The 16,780-nt window shown below is 42.2% G+C and overlaps 1 protein-coding gene across 1 annotated transcript in view; it reads right to left on the bottom strand.

Annotated features, from left to right (window-relative positions):
• The window catches only part of PTPRG (protein tyrosine phosphatase receptor type G), a 408,244-nt gene that overhangs the window by 170,810 nt on the left and 220,654 nt on the right, over positions 1-16,780 (bottom strand). Inside the window, exon 4 of the mRNA XM_075762295.1 lies at positions 13,635-13,783. Within this exon, the coding sequence (XP_075618410.1) occupies positions 13,635-13,783 (149 nt within the window). The remainder of the gene's footprint in view (positions 1-13,634; positions 13,784-16,780) is intronic.

The following is a 16,780-nucleotide window of genomic DNA, read 5'->3' as shown; positions in this document are numbered from 1 at the left end:
TTTGTTTGTGACGATAATTAGTGAGTGATCTCTTGACCCATAAGCTTTTTGTTGTACTTTTTCTCCCCTGTCTAGTGAATGAGGGGAGTGCTAGAGCAGCTCTGGTGGGCACCTGGCCCCCAACCAGGGTCAACCCACCACAGCCTGCCAGCCGGGGCTCGCACCGCAGCACCGGTCGCCTGTGCCACTACGGAGAGGAAACCTCCGCGTTGTGCTCCAACTGGAGGGGAAGTCCATGGGCTGGAGGACCAGTGGGGAAAGAGCCGCTGGAAACCAGAGCAAGGCAGTCATAAAAGGTTGCCCGCGACACCGATGCTCTCCAGCTAGAGAGGGCAAGGGTGATGAAATGCTATAGCTCCATCACGGGGACACAAACATTACAGACTTGACGATGACGATCACCACTATCTGGGCATATCTGGAGAAAATGGAGAGAATTTAACCCTGGATAGCAGCTTCTTCGTACAAGTGAGGACTGGTCACCTTCAGGCTAGTTTTACAACCAAAGAGGAGAAATAGCTTCTTTTATTTGGCAGTAAGTCTGTGTAGAGCTCTTGCCGGGAAAAAAAGAAGGGAAAATAAACTAAAACCGCCTAGTACATTTAAAATAAGCTGTCACTAGGTTAACCAAGCCCCAAAGAAGGCACATAGTACCTGCTCTTAGCAAATTCACTTACTGATTATCAAATCAATTTAGTGATTCACCGAAGTGCCCATCATCCCTCAAGGCCATCACCACACCTGTCAACAAGAACCAGGCACCGACTCCTCTCTTAAGGACGTAACGTGTCAAATTGAAGGTCCTATTCAAATCACAGCTTCCTGCCAGTCCTGATCTCCTCTTCTATCTTTCACACCATAATCTGCTTAAAATGAACAAAACCCACTGGTTTTGAAAGCGCTGAACTTTCCACCACCACAATGGCACAGTGGGGGTGGTGCCAGTGGTGGCACGGCGGGAATGGTGCTGGCCCCTGAGGCTGCTGCAGTAAAGCACCCATCAATATCAAAAGACAGAGGTACAAATAATTCCTCCCGGGCGCTCAGAGGGCAGTCACTGATCTTTCCAGTCTTTATCAGAAAGAGGATTTTTTTTTTTTTTGTTTTGATGTTGTTAGATAAATAGGTGTTTTTCAACATGAGCTTCTCCCTTGCTAGAGACTGAATACATACGTGGTGCAATCACGGAAACAATACTGCCCTGCTGTACGTCTCCTGTCCTTCACAGCAGCACTCATTAAAAATAAAAGTTCCTGTCCCATTTAAATTCTTTCCAAATGCACGCATCTAGGGGAAACCAGTGAGTCTATGCAGATGAAGCATAGATCCAAATCTCTCTCCATACTTACACACACATTATGTATCTGCATGAACATTATTTCAAGCATGCACATGCTGTTTCTGTGTCCTGGGGTGTGCATCACAATCCCACAAATGCTTTCCCACAACGTAAAGAGATGCGGACCAGAAAGAAGCAGCATTAGGTTTAACCCAGTGAAATTTTGGCATTATTAGCCGTGTCAGAGCCTGGGCAGAATCTGAATCTACAAAAGCAAAATCTCAGCTGTGCCCAGCTCCCCCTCCTCTCCTCTCCATGAGTTATACAGAGCCAGCACCGCAGAAGTTTTACATTCAAAATACCTCTTGCATGAAATACCCTGCCATTGTAAGCACTGCAGACTCTCAAACCTGTTCCATATGAGGCTCCAATTTAATCTTTTGAGCATCCTTTCTTTTTAAAGCATAAGCAGATTAAGCTCACTGAGCATCTTCCTTCAGCAATCACGGTAGATGCATTAAAATACAGTAAACGAAGAAGGGCCGATAAGACTGTAATGAATGCATTATCTCAAATCCCAGATTGCTATAACTTTACAGAAGTAAAGAAATGAACCTAAGAACAGACTTTAAATACTGTTTCAAGGATAAAGTATCGATGTATTGATCTTATGAATGCTATTATCAGATGGCTATCTCTGGGTGTCAGGTGAATCCATTCACTGCTAGAAAGACAACCCAGGTTGTCAAGGCTTGAAAATTATCCTTGCTAATTATTTGTCTCCCACTGCCCTTTCCAGTTCCAATTTCTGGCTGCTGCCAAATTATTCCTTGCAGTGTTACCAAAACCAGCTATGTTTTCCACTTCTGTCTGACTCGATTATGATGGGAAAACATCTGAACTAACTCTGCTGCTAATGCAGCAATATTATGTCAGAGATCACACGTGGATGTTTTGCTACGCCAAGTGTTAAACAGGCCAAAACAGTTTGCAAGGAAGCTTTCTTTGAAACGGGAGCTTGCTTTTCTTCTACAGAAAACATTCATTTCCTCTTAAATAGTCTCACCTTCGAACTCCTCAGAGTTGAGTCCAACATTTGAGCTTTTATATTTCTTTTCTTTAAAATAGACCAATGCAACAACAATTTGAGCTGCAAGCATCCAGAAACTGCTGTTCATAGAATCATAGAACAGTTTGGGTTGGAAGGGACCTTAAAGCCCACCTAGTTCCAACCCCCCCTGCCATGGGCAGGGACACCCTCCACTAGCCCAGGTTGCCCAAAGCCCCATCCAGCCTGGCCTTGGACACTTCCAGGGATGGGGCATCCACAGCTTCTCTGGGCAACCTGTGCCAGTGCCTCACCACCCTCACAGGGAAGAATGTCTTCCTAATATCTAATCTAAATCTACCCTCCTTCAGCTTAAGGCCATTACCCCTTGTCCTATCACTACACTCCCTGATAAACAGTCCTTCTCCAGCTTTCGAAACTATTCTCAGTTTCTTGAAAGACCAACTTGTAAGATTGTAATCCTGTACCCTGAAGATAGAGCAACTCCGCTCCAGGCTGTGCCCGGTAAGGGGACACGAGGCTCAGCATGCACATCTCCTATGCCTCAAAGGGAATAGGAACGGGAACATTTTATCAGAGGCAATATAAGGAATATCCATTTTTAGTTTTGACCAATTTGGGTCTTGGTCTGCTACTACTAAACTGTCTGATAAATCACCATATGGTTCAGTGGGAGGGCTAACAGGCCTTTCATAAATGGTATGCCAGCAACAACAGCATGTAGCTTTCAGCATTACTTAGTAAACAGCATGTGGTTTAACATCAGGGACTGATATGATTGAAGGTATCTACTTTGGGTATTTCCTCGAGGCAAAGACCCCTTGTTAAACCAGGAGCAAGGGGAATATTAGATGAGGTTGAGGAGAAAGACACAACTATGGATTTGAAGGTGGGTAACTCCATTTATGTTCAGGAAATAATGGGTTTTACTTTTATCCTCTCCAAATTTTTGAAATTTCATCTTTTGAATGCAGCTCATTAAGTGAGCGCTCACATTCCTGCCTCCCAAACAGAATGAGACCTCTCAAGCAAAGAATTTCAAATTAATCTTTTTTAAAACCTTCCCATTATGTCCAATCTCCTACTCTGAACTGCATGTAACGACATTTCTTTTTCTTAAGGGATATTATGGTCCTGCCTGGTACACGCCACCACAAGATTAAATGTGTCACTCAACTCTCAACAAGCCACCTTCTCCTCAAGAGCACTAGTCTGGCCTCAGAGGATGTAGACCACAGAGAAAGAATAGAATTTTCCCCTCAATAAGAAACTAAAGAAAAGAGGTTTCCCTCTTCTTTTCGGATGAATTTTGTAATTTTGGCTACTCATCCATGGAGAGTTTTGCGTTTTAAAAAGTTTAATCTGCTACTCTGAGAACCCTTCAGCACTGTATGCAGGCATTGAGAGCTGAGCTCATCTTAGTTGTAGGCACTACCACCCTGAAGGAATGGAAATGCTCTATGTAGGAATAAAAGTCACCTGAAATCAAGTGAAATCACACTTACAGCAATCCAGTTACACTAAAAAGCAAACACAAGCGGTGTTACAGGCATGAACATCAAAACACAGAATATAGTTAAAAGCTCTATAAAGACAAAAATGACAAAATTCAAGAAATTTAATCCATCCCTGCCATGATCAAATCACAAAGATTTCTCTCCCTTCCATAACCAAATCTTGTACTAATGTGTATTTTTAATTCTCAAGTTACATTCAGCACCCAGGGCGAGCAAGGTTGCCTGTCCACCCTTTTTGTGGTGTCTGAATCTGTTAAAAAAATTGAAGTTGCTCCCAATCCCAGAGAAGAATGATTCATCCTTAACTTATTCGGTAGACACTTTCAATCTTATTTTCCCGGACAATTAACAGCCCCCTCTGGAGACACTAGAGTGCTCTTGGCAGACCAAGTGCCATTTTCTGTGCTTGAGTAAACTATTAACAAACTGTTAGCCCACTGCAGGGGGAAAAGCTCTTTCTCCACCTGGTAATGCTATTTCTAATTCTGGTGGGAAGCCAAAATTTGTTATTTCTTACACATGTGTATATCAGGAGCTATGTTTTATTAAAAAACCAACCAAAACCCTCCTGAATGGTCAATGGATAATGATACCCAAGCCCTCTTTGAGGGATACTATAACAAAGGCTTTCCTGCCGAGGCAGCGAGTGCGCTGGAGGCAGCTGCAGGCAGGAAACAGAAGGGGCTGCAGATTTCCTGGAAATACGAGCCCACTTCACCTCCTCTCTGAAGCCAGAAGATAAATGAAAGCCCCCTCTGAGGACAGCCAGCCTGATGGGATGGTGATAGGAAAGGACGTTATTGGCCTTTTGAGGCATGTGCTGAAAAGCCCAGCTAATTAGAGAACACAGAGTTTTCTTATTAACTTGGGTAGAAAAACAGGGAGCAAGAGGACACACGCATTCAGGGATACAACTATTTTTCCCCAAATTGTTTTTTATTTACAGAAAGATGAGTGTTGTGTGTCTCGAGGCATGAGCAAACACATACCTTTTTTTCTCATTTTCAACCACTTGATTGTTATTTCATTTCTACCAGACTGTAAACTCTTGCTGTGTTTTAGATCCTTTTTCAACTTTAGTTAACCTTCCCATCCTGTCTGGAAATACAATGCCTGTGAACTGGGGAAATAACAGGGACTACGCTCATATTGCTGCCTGATCTCTTACATCATGTGAAGCTTTATCATAGAAAAAACAAAGCAATTCATCCCTGCAAAGCCTGCGGTTATAGCAGCAGCACTGCTGTATCCCAGAGCAGGAATTCCGCTGGGGCAGGCGCTGCGCAAACGCAGCAGAGAGACACTCTTTGTCCCAAAGAGCTTTTAAACTCGATATAAGAGACAGCAGAGGGATTCAGGTGGGAGGGCAAGAACAAAAATACAATACTACTGATCAGCACAGTCTGCAGCAAATGCATTTCATAGCCTGCCTCCCCCCAGAACTAAAAAGCCTTTCGGTGATTCACATTATAAAATCAATTTTAGTGAAAATCTTCTTGGACATGTGAATAACCAGACAGCAAGATGTATCTTCCTTTCTGGTTTACACAAGCTTTTGGTCATCATCCCTTAGAAAATAGTTCTTTAACATTTGATAAAACAGAAGGAAAAAAATAAAAAAAGAAGTAAAACCTGATTAAATGTACTGAGTTTTCTAACTGCGAAAAACATGTCTGACGTAATTTATTCTCTTGGCATGAAATTATAGCAACTGTTTAGAATTCTTAAAAAAAAAATACAAAAATGCAATCAGTAAAGCACCAGTATAATAGACAATTTATATAATTTCCTGCTTGCTGCCTTAAATCATGATTAACATTGGTGAAATTTATTCCCACTGTTTGAGACCCAGTGAAATGACTTCCATGGGAAATACTGGCAGACAAGCTACCAACAAGCCCATTAACCACATTAAGGTTTTGTTTTGATTTTTTTGTGTGCCAAAGAAACATTATCACTTCTTAACACATTTGTGCAATGTTTCTTCTTCCCCCCCCCCCCCAAATGTTATCTATATTTGTTATTTCCAGAGGGCCTGTTGGAAGGGTCGTACATATCCAGGGGAAGATGTCCCAAAGTCCCAGGACTGTTGGACTTGCCTGAAGGAAAGAGGCAGTGCTGAGCACTTAGCGAGCTTCACGACCCCTACGTACAGCCGACCTGGCGCAGCGCGGCATGCGAACACACCTGACCTGCGTACTTGGTGGATATATACGTACGTACACGTGCTCGGAGCCCCCAGCCCAGGGACACTTGACTGACCTGCAGCTCACCTCTCTAAGCCTCACGCACTTTGTGACTGTGCATTTGACTCTGAAACAATTGCCTTCCTGCCTCTAAGTTCCCAAACCTAAAAAGCTATGAGCAATTTTTGGAAAACTGGGCTCTTCTGTTTAAGACTGAGGTGGCCGTTTCCGCCCAGAGCAATAAAATGACCCTCTAATAGCTGCAGGAGCAAGTTTCTTTCTGCAGTGTTACTGAAGGCCCCAAATCTATCCACACTTAAGGAAGTGGTGCTTCTGTCCAAGATGTATTTGCACAGAGGGATGCCGAGGTTCAGCTGACTCCTCACCTCCAACCCGGTTTAGAAAGCCTCCACGCACAGCCATCCCCACCTGCACTCACCTCTCGCCATCACACTGGGGGAAGGAGGCTGACACGGACATACTGAGAAGAGCTCCTGCTACACGTCCCTTTGAGTCTATCAAAATCCTAGCCTGTTCCTTACAGCTAGGGCCAAATAAAGTCACCTCCTCATCAGACACTTCATTATGCAGAGACCTACCAGCTACTCTAATGTGGTAGCTACCTGACATGGTGAAGCAGCAGAAACAGCTACCACCTGCTGTCCCCTTCCTTCTCCTCCCATAATCAAGTAACTATTCCAGAAGAACAGACTTTAGCAAGCTCTCCTACATACTTTTTCTCCCTTTTCTTGCCACACTAGGTGTCCAGAGTGAATGCCAGTAAACCCAGTAAGCTCAGCACGTAAAGCTCACCTTTACAGCTGGGGAGAGACAGTCCCATTTCTCTAACTCAGCCAATCCCACATTTCAAGTAACAATCCTATTGAATCTGCTACCTTTCATTAAAGTAGCTCTTATAACTCTGTCAAATTCTCCAACCTTTGTATTGATTTTTTTCTCCTATTCAAAATAACTCTCCTTTACAACAAGAGCTGGCTGTCAGCCTCTTATCTCTTATTTTCACCCCATCTGATCCTCCTTCTCCTTGTCAGTCTTTCCAGATTCCAGTTAATCATGTAGAAAATCAGGGATTTATGTTAAGAGGAATGTACAACTCTTAGCTCATCATTAACATACTGTAATTGCAGTGTAGTGCTACTGCCTCAGACCTTTTCAACAAGGCAGTGGAAATCCTTTGGGGAAAGCAGGACATTTCCATCCAACGTGAAGAGTTATATCTGGTTCATGTTACTGGATAGTTATTTCAAAATAAAACTCTGGATGCATTGTAACATTTACAACTCACTCTAGAAATTACTGGGGCCTGGCAGGTAGCAGGAAGATGCTGCCATAAAACCAGACTGCTGTTACGTCCCTAAATTTTGTCTGGGTGTCTACACGAACAGTCCCAAGATATGCTCACCCCTCCACTAAACATATTTTAATTTCAGACCATTCTCTCATGTTTCTTCTTAATTATCACGGGGCATTCATGGAAAAGATCAGCCAGATGGAGACTAAATATTTCACTACTACAAGATGAAGCATTCTGCACTAAAATGGAACCTTGATTGCAATAAAGTCATTAATTAAAAGTCTCAACTGATCCTCCTGTCAGTATATGGGAGGCACTAAAGACAACTGTGAGGAGACAGTGTATCAGCTACACTAAGGAAAATAAAACAGTAAACCAGACAGTTATAAGATGATGTTTAACTTGCACCTCTCACAGTCTTTGCAGTGATGGAAACTCAGCCATGTGTTCAATATATCCATTCATTTTATGTTTTTAAGTTATGACACACTGACTTCCTGACGATGAAAAACCTGAACAAGTTTTAAAAGCAGTGAAGAGCAAAGGGGATTGAAGCCTGGAGACTCCTGGAGTAAAATCTTACTTTACTAGAGACAAGACAGAGCAGCTTTTTTGGCTTTTTTTAGCATCTTGTATTTTTACAGTATTTTATGGCTACCTGGACCCCCCAAAGACTGTGGGGAAAGGGGAGACAGAAGACAGTAAGAAAACAAACTGAAAAAAACATGCTAATTGTCAGTTTGGAAAAAAAAAAAAAGAAAAAAATAATTAAATGTGAAAATCCCCAAGCCATCTCCTTGTCTGAATGATTAAGTCAGGGGTGCTGCAAGAGACGTAGATGGAATAAGCAGTGCGTGCTAAATTCCCTGGACACTCTACAGCACAGACAGCACGAGTATGGAGCCAAATCCTCACTCAAGAGTTTCAGCAGCACATCTCCCATCAAAGTCACTGGGCGCTCTAAATATCCCCCTATAAGTGTGGATTTGGCCCTTGGAGAGAATATTATAGTAAAATTACTTCAGACAGTCAAAGTCTCTCATTGCAATATATTCCCACTGGCCCCCTTTAGGTCCCTCCATCATTTATTGACTTCTACTTTGCTACATCCTGCCAGATGGAGGCAAGGAAATTTAAAGAACAACTAGTAAACAAAATATAAGGAAATAAAACCAATGCTGGCTCCCTGTTTCACAATTAGTCTTCACTTGTACTTAAAGCCAACACCAGAGATCTTTGCAAAATTACAATTACCAGATATGCTGGATGCCAGAAGTAATAAACCCAGCTGCAACGCAGCAACGTAGGGTGTTAGTTCTCTCCTCTATATCAAGAATATACTGATATGTTCATCTTTTAATATGTCAAAAACACACGCACAAATCTAAACAGACTTAGAAATGCACAACAAGTAATACTAAGTAACAGAAAATGCCCCAATTCTAACATTAAAAAGCAAATATTCCCTGCCATCCACAGGTGGACAAAAGGCTGGACATATACTGTAGATTACTCCAGCAGTGATAGAAAGACAAAACAAAACAAAAACATAAAAACATCCCAAAACTTTGTCTCACTTTATTCACTAGTAAAGGGTTTTGTGCACTGAATGCCATGCATTTCTTCTACATTAAAAACATTGATCGTCTTCTGCCTGTGATAATATAAACCACCAAAATTTAAGTGATATCATGAGAGGTAGGATAGCATACAGTGATAAACTTTGGCAAAGAGATCTGAGCATTCAAATTAGGGCAACTAGCTGTAGATCTAGAACACGGTAAAGTTAGTATGTATATTCAAAGGGCAAAGGAAGAAAATCAAAGCAGCAGCAAGAACAAAGACACCATAAGAACCTGGAAAGTCTTCTGAGAAACACACTTAAAGAAGAACAATAATTGTTAATGCAAATGATTGTTTTGTAATAATAATTTAGTAAAATGAATCTATCAACATAACGTAAAAGCTCGTTAATTGACATGAAAGGGTGTTAGCTCTTAATTTTCTGCTGGGATGGTTTGTGGGGTTTTGTTGGTTGGTGGTTTTTTTTTTTCAATGGAGAAGAACTTGAGATGCCCAAAAACATGCATGTTGGCACTTGTGGGTACACAATCACATTGCTATTTCAGAAGCGAAGTTGATGTTCCTATTACCAATTTGGCCTAGACAGTGCAAGTTTGTTCATGTAAGATTAAAGGGATGAGGTCTCTATGGCATATTGCAGTATGGTCCTTGGAATAAGATTCTCATTTACTAAATAAATTACTGTATATTACTGTATAATGGTGTTCACATTATAACTGACAATTAGCACCATTAAAGAGAAAGCTCATAAACAGCCAAAGCTCACATCAAATTAACACAGCCATGATTAAAATCACTCTTCTGATTTCTGCTCTTCACAGAAATAATCAGCATTTTGCATAAAAATGAGTACAAAGCAGCTCGAAAAAAATCGGTTATGCTGGGACGGTGGTACCGAACTCCACCAGCACAGGCTTGCCACGTCAGCTGTTCACTTGCCTATGAAATATTAAGTGCCGGGTTTCCCTCCTAGCAGGGAGCCCGCACGGCGTGCCCTGCCTGCCGCAAGCTCTGCGTAGGCAGGGCTGGTAACCGGTGCGGTGACACTGGAGATTAAAGCACTGCAGTTACTCCTCTTGGCTTTAATGAGGGGAACCTGGGTTCTCTCCTGGCCTGAGGGAAGCTCATCATCTTTATTTTAATTTTGTCACTTTGCCATTGAAATGGTTTCTAGCATTTGCATGTTCATTTATAATGCTTCGACTTCAGAAAGAAAAAGAAAAACCTGAGTAATTATAGCAGAGAAGAACAATAACAAAATACAAAGGAGTCAGCAATTCATTAAAATATAGAGAATGCGATGTTAAAAACTTTTCTTAACTTGAAGAAAAAAGGAGAGAGACTTTTTCTAAACTGGCACAGAGCCCACGTCCTCATTAGGATTCGCGCTCCACTCACACAGCAATACACTAATGGCATCGCTTTAATCTTCAGCATCGCAGCACTAGCTCCGAGCTTCACCCAAGATGATTGTGCTAAAATGGCAAGAAGGAGGGGAAAAAGAAACTTCAAGCCAATGCTGACCAGGCCTGGTATCATGAACTGGAACCTGGCTGTGGATGAAAGTTTGAGGCACATGGACATCTCCGTTCATAAATGCTACTTCAGAGACAGCCAAGCTCATAATGGCTTCATAAGGCTCAAGTATCACCAAGGAAAATCTAATCAATAAATAAGCAATCAAGACCACATCATGAAAGAATACCATTACGTATGCCATGGTTTCAAAAGGAATCACAATATGCTACATATGCATAAAAGTACTGCAAGATAATACGCCTTTGATCCAACATGCCTTTAAAGCAGGAAACAAAAGGATGTTCTCATATATCTTACCAAGTAATTTAACATATAAATCACAAAAAAAATATGATCCAGATGGGCTTCAATGAAGGAAACCAATTAACGTAGACAGCCTTACCATCTGACACATTAGTTGTAATAATAAAAACCAAACAACATGGTCAAACAATAATGCTCTGTATTATATCTGACATTTCTAATTAGTTTCTGCATCCTCTTCAAGAAAAAAGACTACCAGCAAGCACTTTGTTTCCCAGAGGAAAAACCATCTAAACTGCACGGGCACAGAGCATAGTCTATGGCTAAGCTGATCTATCTGCATTCCCTTGGGATGTGCTTTGGAACTAATGGGTTTTGCATACTCCACATCTGGTTGCACAATTAGACTCAGAAAATGTTTCCTCTTGGCTGTATCACCACTGTCAGTGCTGCAGACCTGGAATGCCAATACCTGCACGCTCCTTAAAAGCTTTACCTATGTCCACGGGCTCAGAATAACGAGTGATTTAGGCCTTACTTTCTGTAGGATAGGATTTTGTTTTTTCCTTCCACAGCCTTCCTAGAAATGCCACTTCGCAAATGAAGTACAGTATTTCTGGCACTGACCTCCCCGCATCAGGCAATTAAGGTTGTATCAGACAGTTGCAAGCTGAACTACAATTAGCATTACAAATTAAAAGCTTTACTATGCATATATGTACAGTAACTGTTTGAGAGGTCTAATCCCAACTATGAGGACGATTTTTGCATGTATTGGCAAGAAGGACTCCGTTTCATCACCTTAGACCTCCCGGACTCTTCAAAATCCATCCATGAAAATCCTTTTCAGCACATGATGGAAATTTGGAATTCTTGGGCAGGAGGTAGATAGCATCACAACGGGGAAAGGCTTGATTTATAAAGTGCTCTTCCTTTAAAAAATAGTAAATGAAAGGCTGTGGGAATTCTGCTAATGCTACCATACCCAGGAAGGTCAGAGAACTGAGGTTCATGTCATTGCAATGAATACAAATCACTCAGAAAATTACATTTTCATTATTAAGACTAACACTAAACCTATCTGATACAGGAATTTATTTTGCACAGCATTCATAAATAAATGACCTAAATTCAGAAAGGCAGTCTCCTTTTTTTTTTTTTTTTTTTAATTTTAAAGTAGTAAAAATTAGTATTCCAACCAATTGAAAAGAAAATGAAGAATATTTAAACCAAAGGAAAATTATTTCTTAGGAATTTGCTTTTTTCCAAAGTAAAATAGCTTCCATTCATTAAGCCGGCATCAAATAGCCTTGGCATCATAAGAAAGAGTTTGTGAAGTGGAAATACTATTTCTGACACAAACTAGAAGGCCCAGGCTTCTTTACCATTTCCACTCCTTGAAATTTCAAAAGAGGACTTGACCAGCTCTGCAGACTTCCTGAGTGCTCCTTCTGCCACCCAAAACCAGGGTTACAAATATCAGTATTGCCAACTGAGACGGACAGGGCAGCATGACAATATTTGGGCCTTTGCTCCATGTGTTCAGGGGTGGCCCCTTGTAAGAATTCACAGCTACATCTAGCCAGAAGCTGTTGGAAAAGCTCATTAAAAAGTAAGAAAATAATACATAAAAAAAATAACCTCTGCCTCACAGAACATCCAATGTACAGGTTCAGAATAACAAGATGAAAAATGGCTTCTGATGCTCATGTGATAGGGCAGTTGGAGCAGCGAGGTGAAAATCAGAGGTTTTGGTCATGCACCAGAGTCTATTACAACCTCCCTTTGTGCTTTGGAAGCCCCTTTCCACCTCCTGAAAAATGACTTGGCTGAAGCCACATGTGATGAATTATGGCAAGCTGGGGGCTGAATCAAGTTCTTGCAAGACCCAGCTCACAAGACAACCATTTCTGCCCACACAAGAGCTTCCTAGGCAAGCACAGCTCTCCACACCCCGCTCACGTCCACGTGCCACGCTCTAAAAGTGCTTATCTGCTTACCGAAAGGTAATCCCAGATAACATCTGCTTTATCTCACCATGCAAAACCTTGAATATAAAGTGAAAAGTATCAACAAACTCTATTGACACAGAAAACACTGCCCTGCCAACAGGGCGACCCAGGACTGTCGCTCACAAGCCAAGACCCAACCAACACCAGGCTCCACGGCAGCCTGCGGCGCCGGGACTCTCCCTGCCATCGAAAGGCACGTCCTTTGCGGTCAGCTGCAGATGGTTGCCCAGCCCCGCGCTCTGAACACGGCCGCATTTGCAGGGTGCCGTGGCCGAGCCGATACCTCGCTCCCGCTGCGGCACAGCACCCTGCTACGTAGCCGGGCGGCTGGCAGAGCGGGGCTGGCTCGGCTCCAGCTGGCTCCTGTGCAGGCAGAGCAAACGCACAGCTGTTTGCACAGATCTGTGCAGACGCCCTGTTAGTACAAGGCAAGGGAGCGCAGCTCAACGCAGGCAGAGGGCCGTACACGTGCAAGGAAGCAATATCGAGGAAAGACAGTGGTCTCGGTACGGCAGCTCCCAAACTGCTGCTATTTGTTTGTAAGCGTCATGGGAAAGAAAAGATTTGGAGGACAACGAGGTCGCTTTGCAGATATTTGCAAGGAGATCCTCCCACACATGAAAAGCTTATGGGAGAAACCAGAAAAGTGGCTGTTGCAACTTAACCCATGGGACAGGAGAGCTGGCAACGCTAGCAAAGCGGAGCTCAGAGCTGACATTGCAAAAGCACATAAGAGATGATAGATAGAGTGCTGCGAGGGCCGGAAGGGCCTTGAAAGTGATATGTTCGCTGAAGGAAACATTGCCCTATTTCACAGTCGTCTCAAACTACAGCAATACATTCTGATTTTATTTTTTTTCAAGAACATAAGCGCATGTCTCTCCACTCACCTCAACGGGGAACCTCTTGCCATTGATGCTGTGCTCAGAGCCAGCTGATCCGTTGCTTTGACCCCAGTGAAACTCCACTTTCTCTGCCTTGAATCTGCCCGGCAGCCCAGCACCACTGACAAAATAATCGTCCTTCAGCAGGATAGCAACTGCACACACAGAACAAGGAGAAAGATGTTCTTAGCACAGTTTTTCTGAAGCATTTACAGTTTTTTCTCATTATATTAGAGTATTTCTTCTAATGCAAGTAAAATGTCAGCTCATGATTTTCCTCTTTACAGGGATTGGTTTAAAAAAAAAGTCTACAAGTAATTCTGGCTAATTATGGAAGTGATTATGAAGTTACATAGACTACAGAAAACCACAAAGTCCAAATTTCTCAAGGACTTTTTGCCCTTCTCATTAGACTTTGATTAAACTTTAAATGACAAACTCCATCAAAACCCGTTTAATGTGGTTCCAGGGACTAATGGCTGACCACGTTCCTTGGCCTTGCAAACCACTGAAGCTCTGTAGATCACAAGTTAGGAAAAGAATGGATCCTACGCTTGTCGTATTTCCTCTGTTTTGCTGGGGGGGAACTGGGGTAAGATGGGACAGACCCCTGTGCCCTGTCCCACCTCTACTGCTGGACGTGGCACGTACTTTCCTTAACCTCCCTGCTGCTCCTTCCTGTAAAATGGGGAGAGTGACAATACCTGTTTTGAGACCCACTCATGAGAAGTCCTCCATAAGAACTTGGGTTTTATTACAGTAACTCTGACATTATTATTATGTGATTCAATAAGGGTCAAAAAGATTTTCTGTGTATTTTCTTTACATTTCCAAAAGCCTTCCTATTTTATGTAACAATAAAAGTCCAAATAGAGGGCAAAATCGTATGGTGGAAGCTGGTACACGTTACTGTCTGCTACTCTCACTACAAGATCACCTGTCTTTCTAGCATGTTCCATTTTTAATATGCATGATTGCTAAAAATTTCTCCTTACAAAATCCTTTCTTCTCATCCTTTACAAAACTTGCTTGAAAACAGAACTAAAAGTAGAATTTTTTTTCTTGTAAATGTCATTGCAGACCACTGCTTGCTGTGCCCAGAATCCTGTGATTAAAGTTTTTGGGTTGGTTTTTTTGACTTTTTTTTTCCCCCCCTAATGGGAATAGCATAACCCACATGGATTTCTCTGTGTTCTCAAGCCAACTGTATCATCACAACGGGAACGTTAATATAAATCCTATTTTATTATGTAAGAGGGAGGTTTTTATTCACTGCTGAAAAAACAAAAAGGGCTAGTTGTGCAATAGAAGTTATTCCTCTGTTGGTGGATCAGCGGCAGGCTTCGCTGCAGGCTAGGCTTTCTGCCACACCAGGGCTGCCCTCCCATCAGTACGGACCGTTGCCTACAGCAGCCTCATCTCAGGTGCAACTGTGCGATTTAGAAACATCTCAACTTTAAATTGTTTATGTTAAAACCATCTAAATGTTAAATTGCATGAGATGTTCAGATCTTTCTAAATTGTGCCAGTGACATCACGGGGCTATTTTCTTCCATCATTTCTGGTTCTTTCGGCACTCCCTTTGTATCCAAGTGTTTGTGTAGGCAGACGACGGGTGGTGCAGGACTGGCTATAAGGATGCTGCCTGTGTCAGCCAGGGCACTACTGGTGGCCAAATAAGTGAAACATGAGCGACTAAAAGCACCACTGCTCTCTTCCTCCATCAAAAACTTCTCAATGAGCTCAGCTGTATTTTAAATACTGAAAATCCCACTCCATTGGTTGTAAATTCCATAGAAAAAATTGTAGGAGGTGAGGAATACAGGAAAGCAGATTTGTGTGCATCTGTTAAAAACCTCTGTGGGGATTCAGTTGCATCTAATAAATATTTGATAGTTCCTAAATCTTTTATGACTCTGTCAGGGGTCATTTTACTTGTTTTAGATGAATAATTAAAAGGATAATTAGGAAGATGTACAATCTGAAATGTTCATCTAATTGTTCAATTTACAGTATTTCTTACACTGCTGAGCGGTACGACACATGTTCCCATCACCTTCCTATCTCAGCAGCATCCCCTTACTGCCAGTGATTTGGAGGCTTCCCTCCCCTCCGTGTGATTTCTAGTATTTGGGACTGGAGTAACCAAACGTCACCTTACTGGGCTTCGGGAGCCACTGCATTTATCCAGTGGTTTCTGTAGAGTGCACAGCAAGGAAGCAATCCCCAAAGCCCGCTAATTTAAAATTCTGTATAATTGAGATTACAAAACCAAAGGAGGTGGTCCACAGCCACCAAGACCACAATTGCACGATGCCATTTGCAGAATCATGGCTGGAGCCATATGCCCGTCACCTTCTGGAGATCAAAAGATACCTAGATACAAAGCAGCTCTTTCCCTGCCTCAGCAGAGCCGCTCTGATGGTCAGGACCAGCCAGAGTGATGCACATCACGTAGGAAAAGCACTTAACAAAAACACACCTCTGGCAGAAAGTGTAGCAGGTTTTCTAAATGGAAGGAGTTTTCAGAAGTTCTCAGTGACCTAAAAAGGGGTAAAGTGGCAACGTCTGTGTAATGCTCCCACGGGTGCTCTTCCCACAGGGCAGGTTGGGCTCAAAGAAGCCTCATCAGCCTCGGGCCTGGCTGACACCAGCTAACACTTAATTATAAGGTGGCATAAGCAAAAACAACTAATGCAAATACAACTATGAAATGTGCTTATGCTCTCCAAGTGATCTTTACCACTTGGGAACCAGCTACTACAGTGATGAAATTGAACCCACATTAGTGCCTTTGCCAGTGTAATCATGCACAAAAGCATTTCTAGTTGAAACAGGGACTTAATGAATCCATTCCCATTTTCTGAATGAAACGCTGTTTTCTATACATTGTCTGCCCTTTACCTAATATGGGCGAAAAAATAAAAAAACCCCAAAAACCAAAAAACCAAGAAAGATCACAACAAATCTAAAGAGCAATAACCTCTTTACCTTTTAACATTTCAGAGCAAAAAAATAACTAATTGTTGTATCCTAAAAAAAAATTACTAGGTCCAATAGCAGTAACAATAACCCAAGCAACACTTTTCCTTGCAGTTAATGAGCATCAAGGTTAAGAGGCTTTGGCTTTCCCTCGGACCCTTGTCTCTTTT

This window comes from Balearica regulorum, chromosome 10 (genome assembly GCF_011004875.1).
Source record: "Balearica regulorum gibbericeps isolate bBalReg1 chromosome 10, bBalReg1.pri, whole genome shotgun sequence".
NCBI lineage: Eukaryota > Metazoa > Chordata > Aves > Gruiformes > Gruidae > Balearica > Balearica regulorum.
Note: the sequence above shows the minus strand (reverse complement) of the source record. Positions and strands in the feature narration are given on the sequence as shown.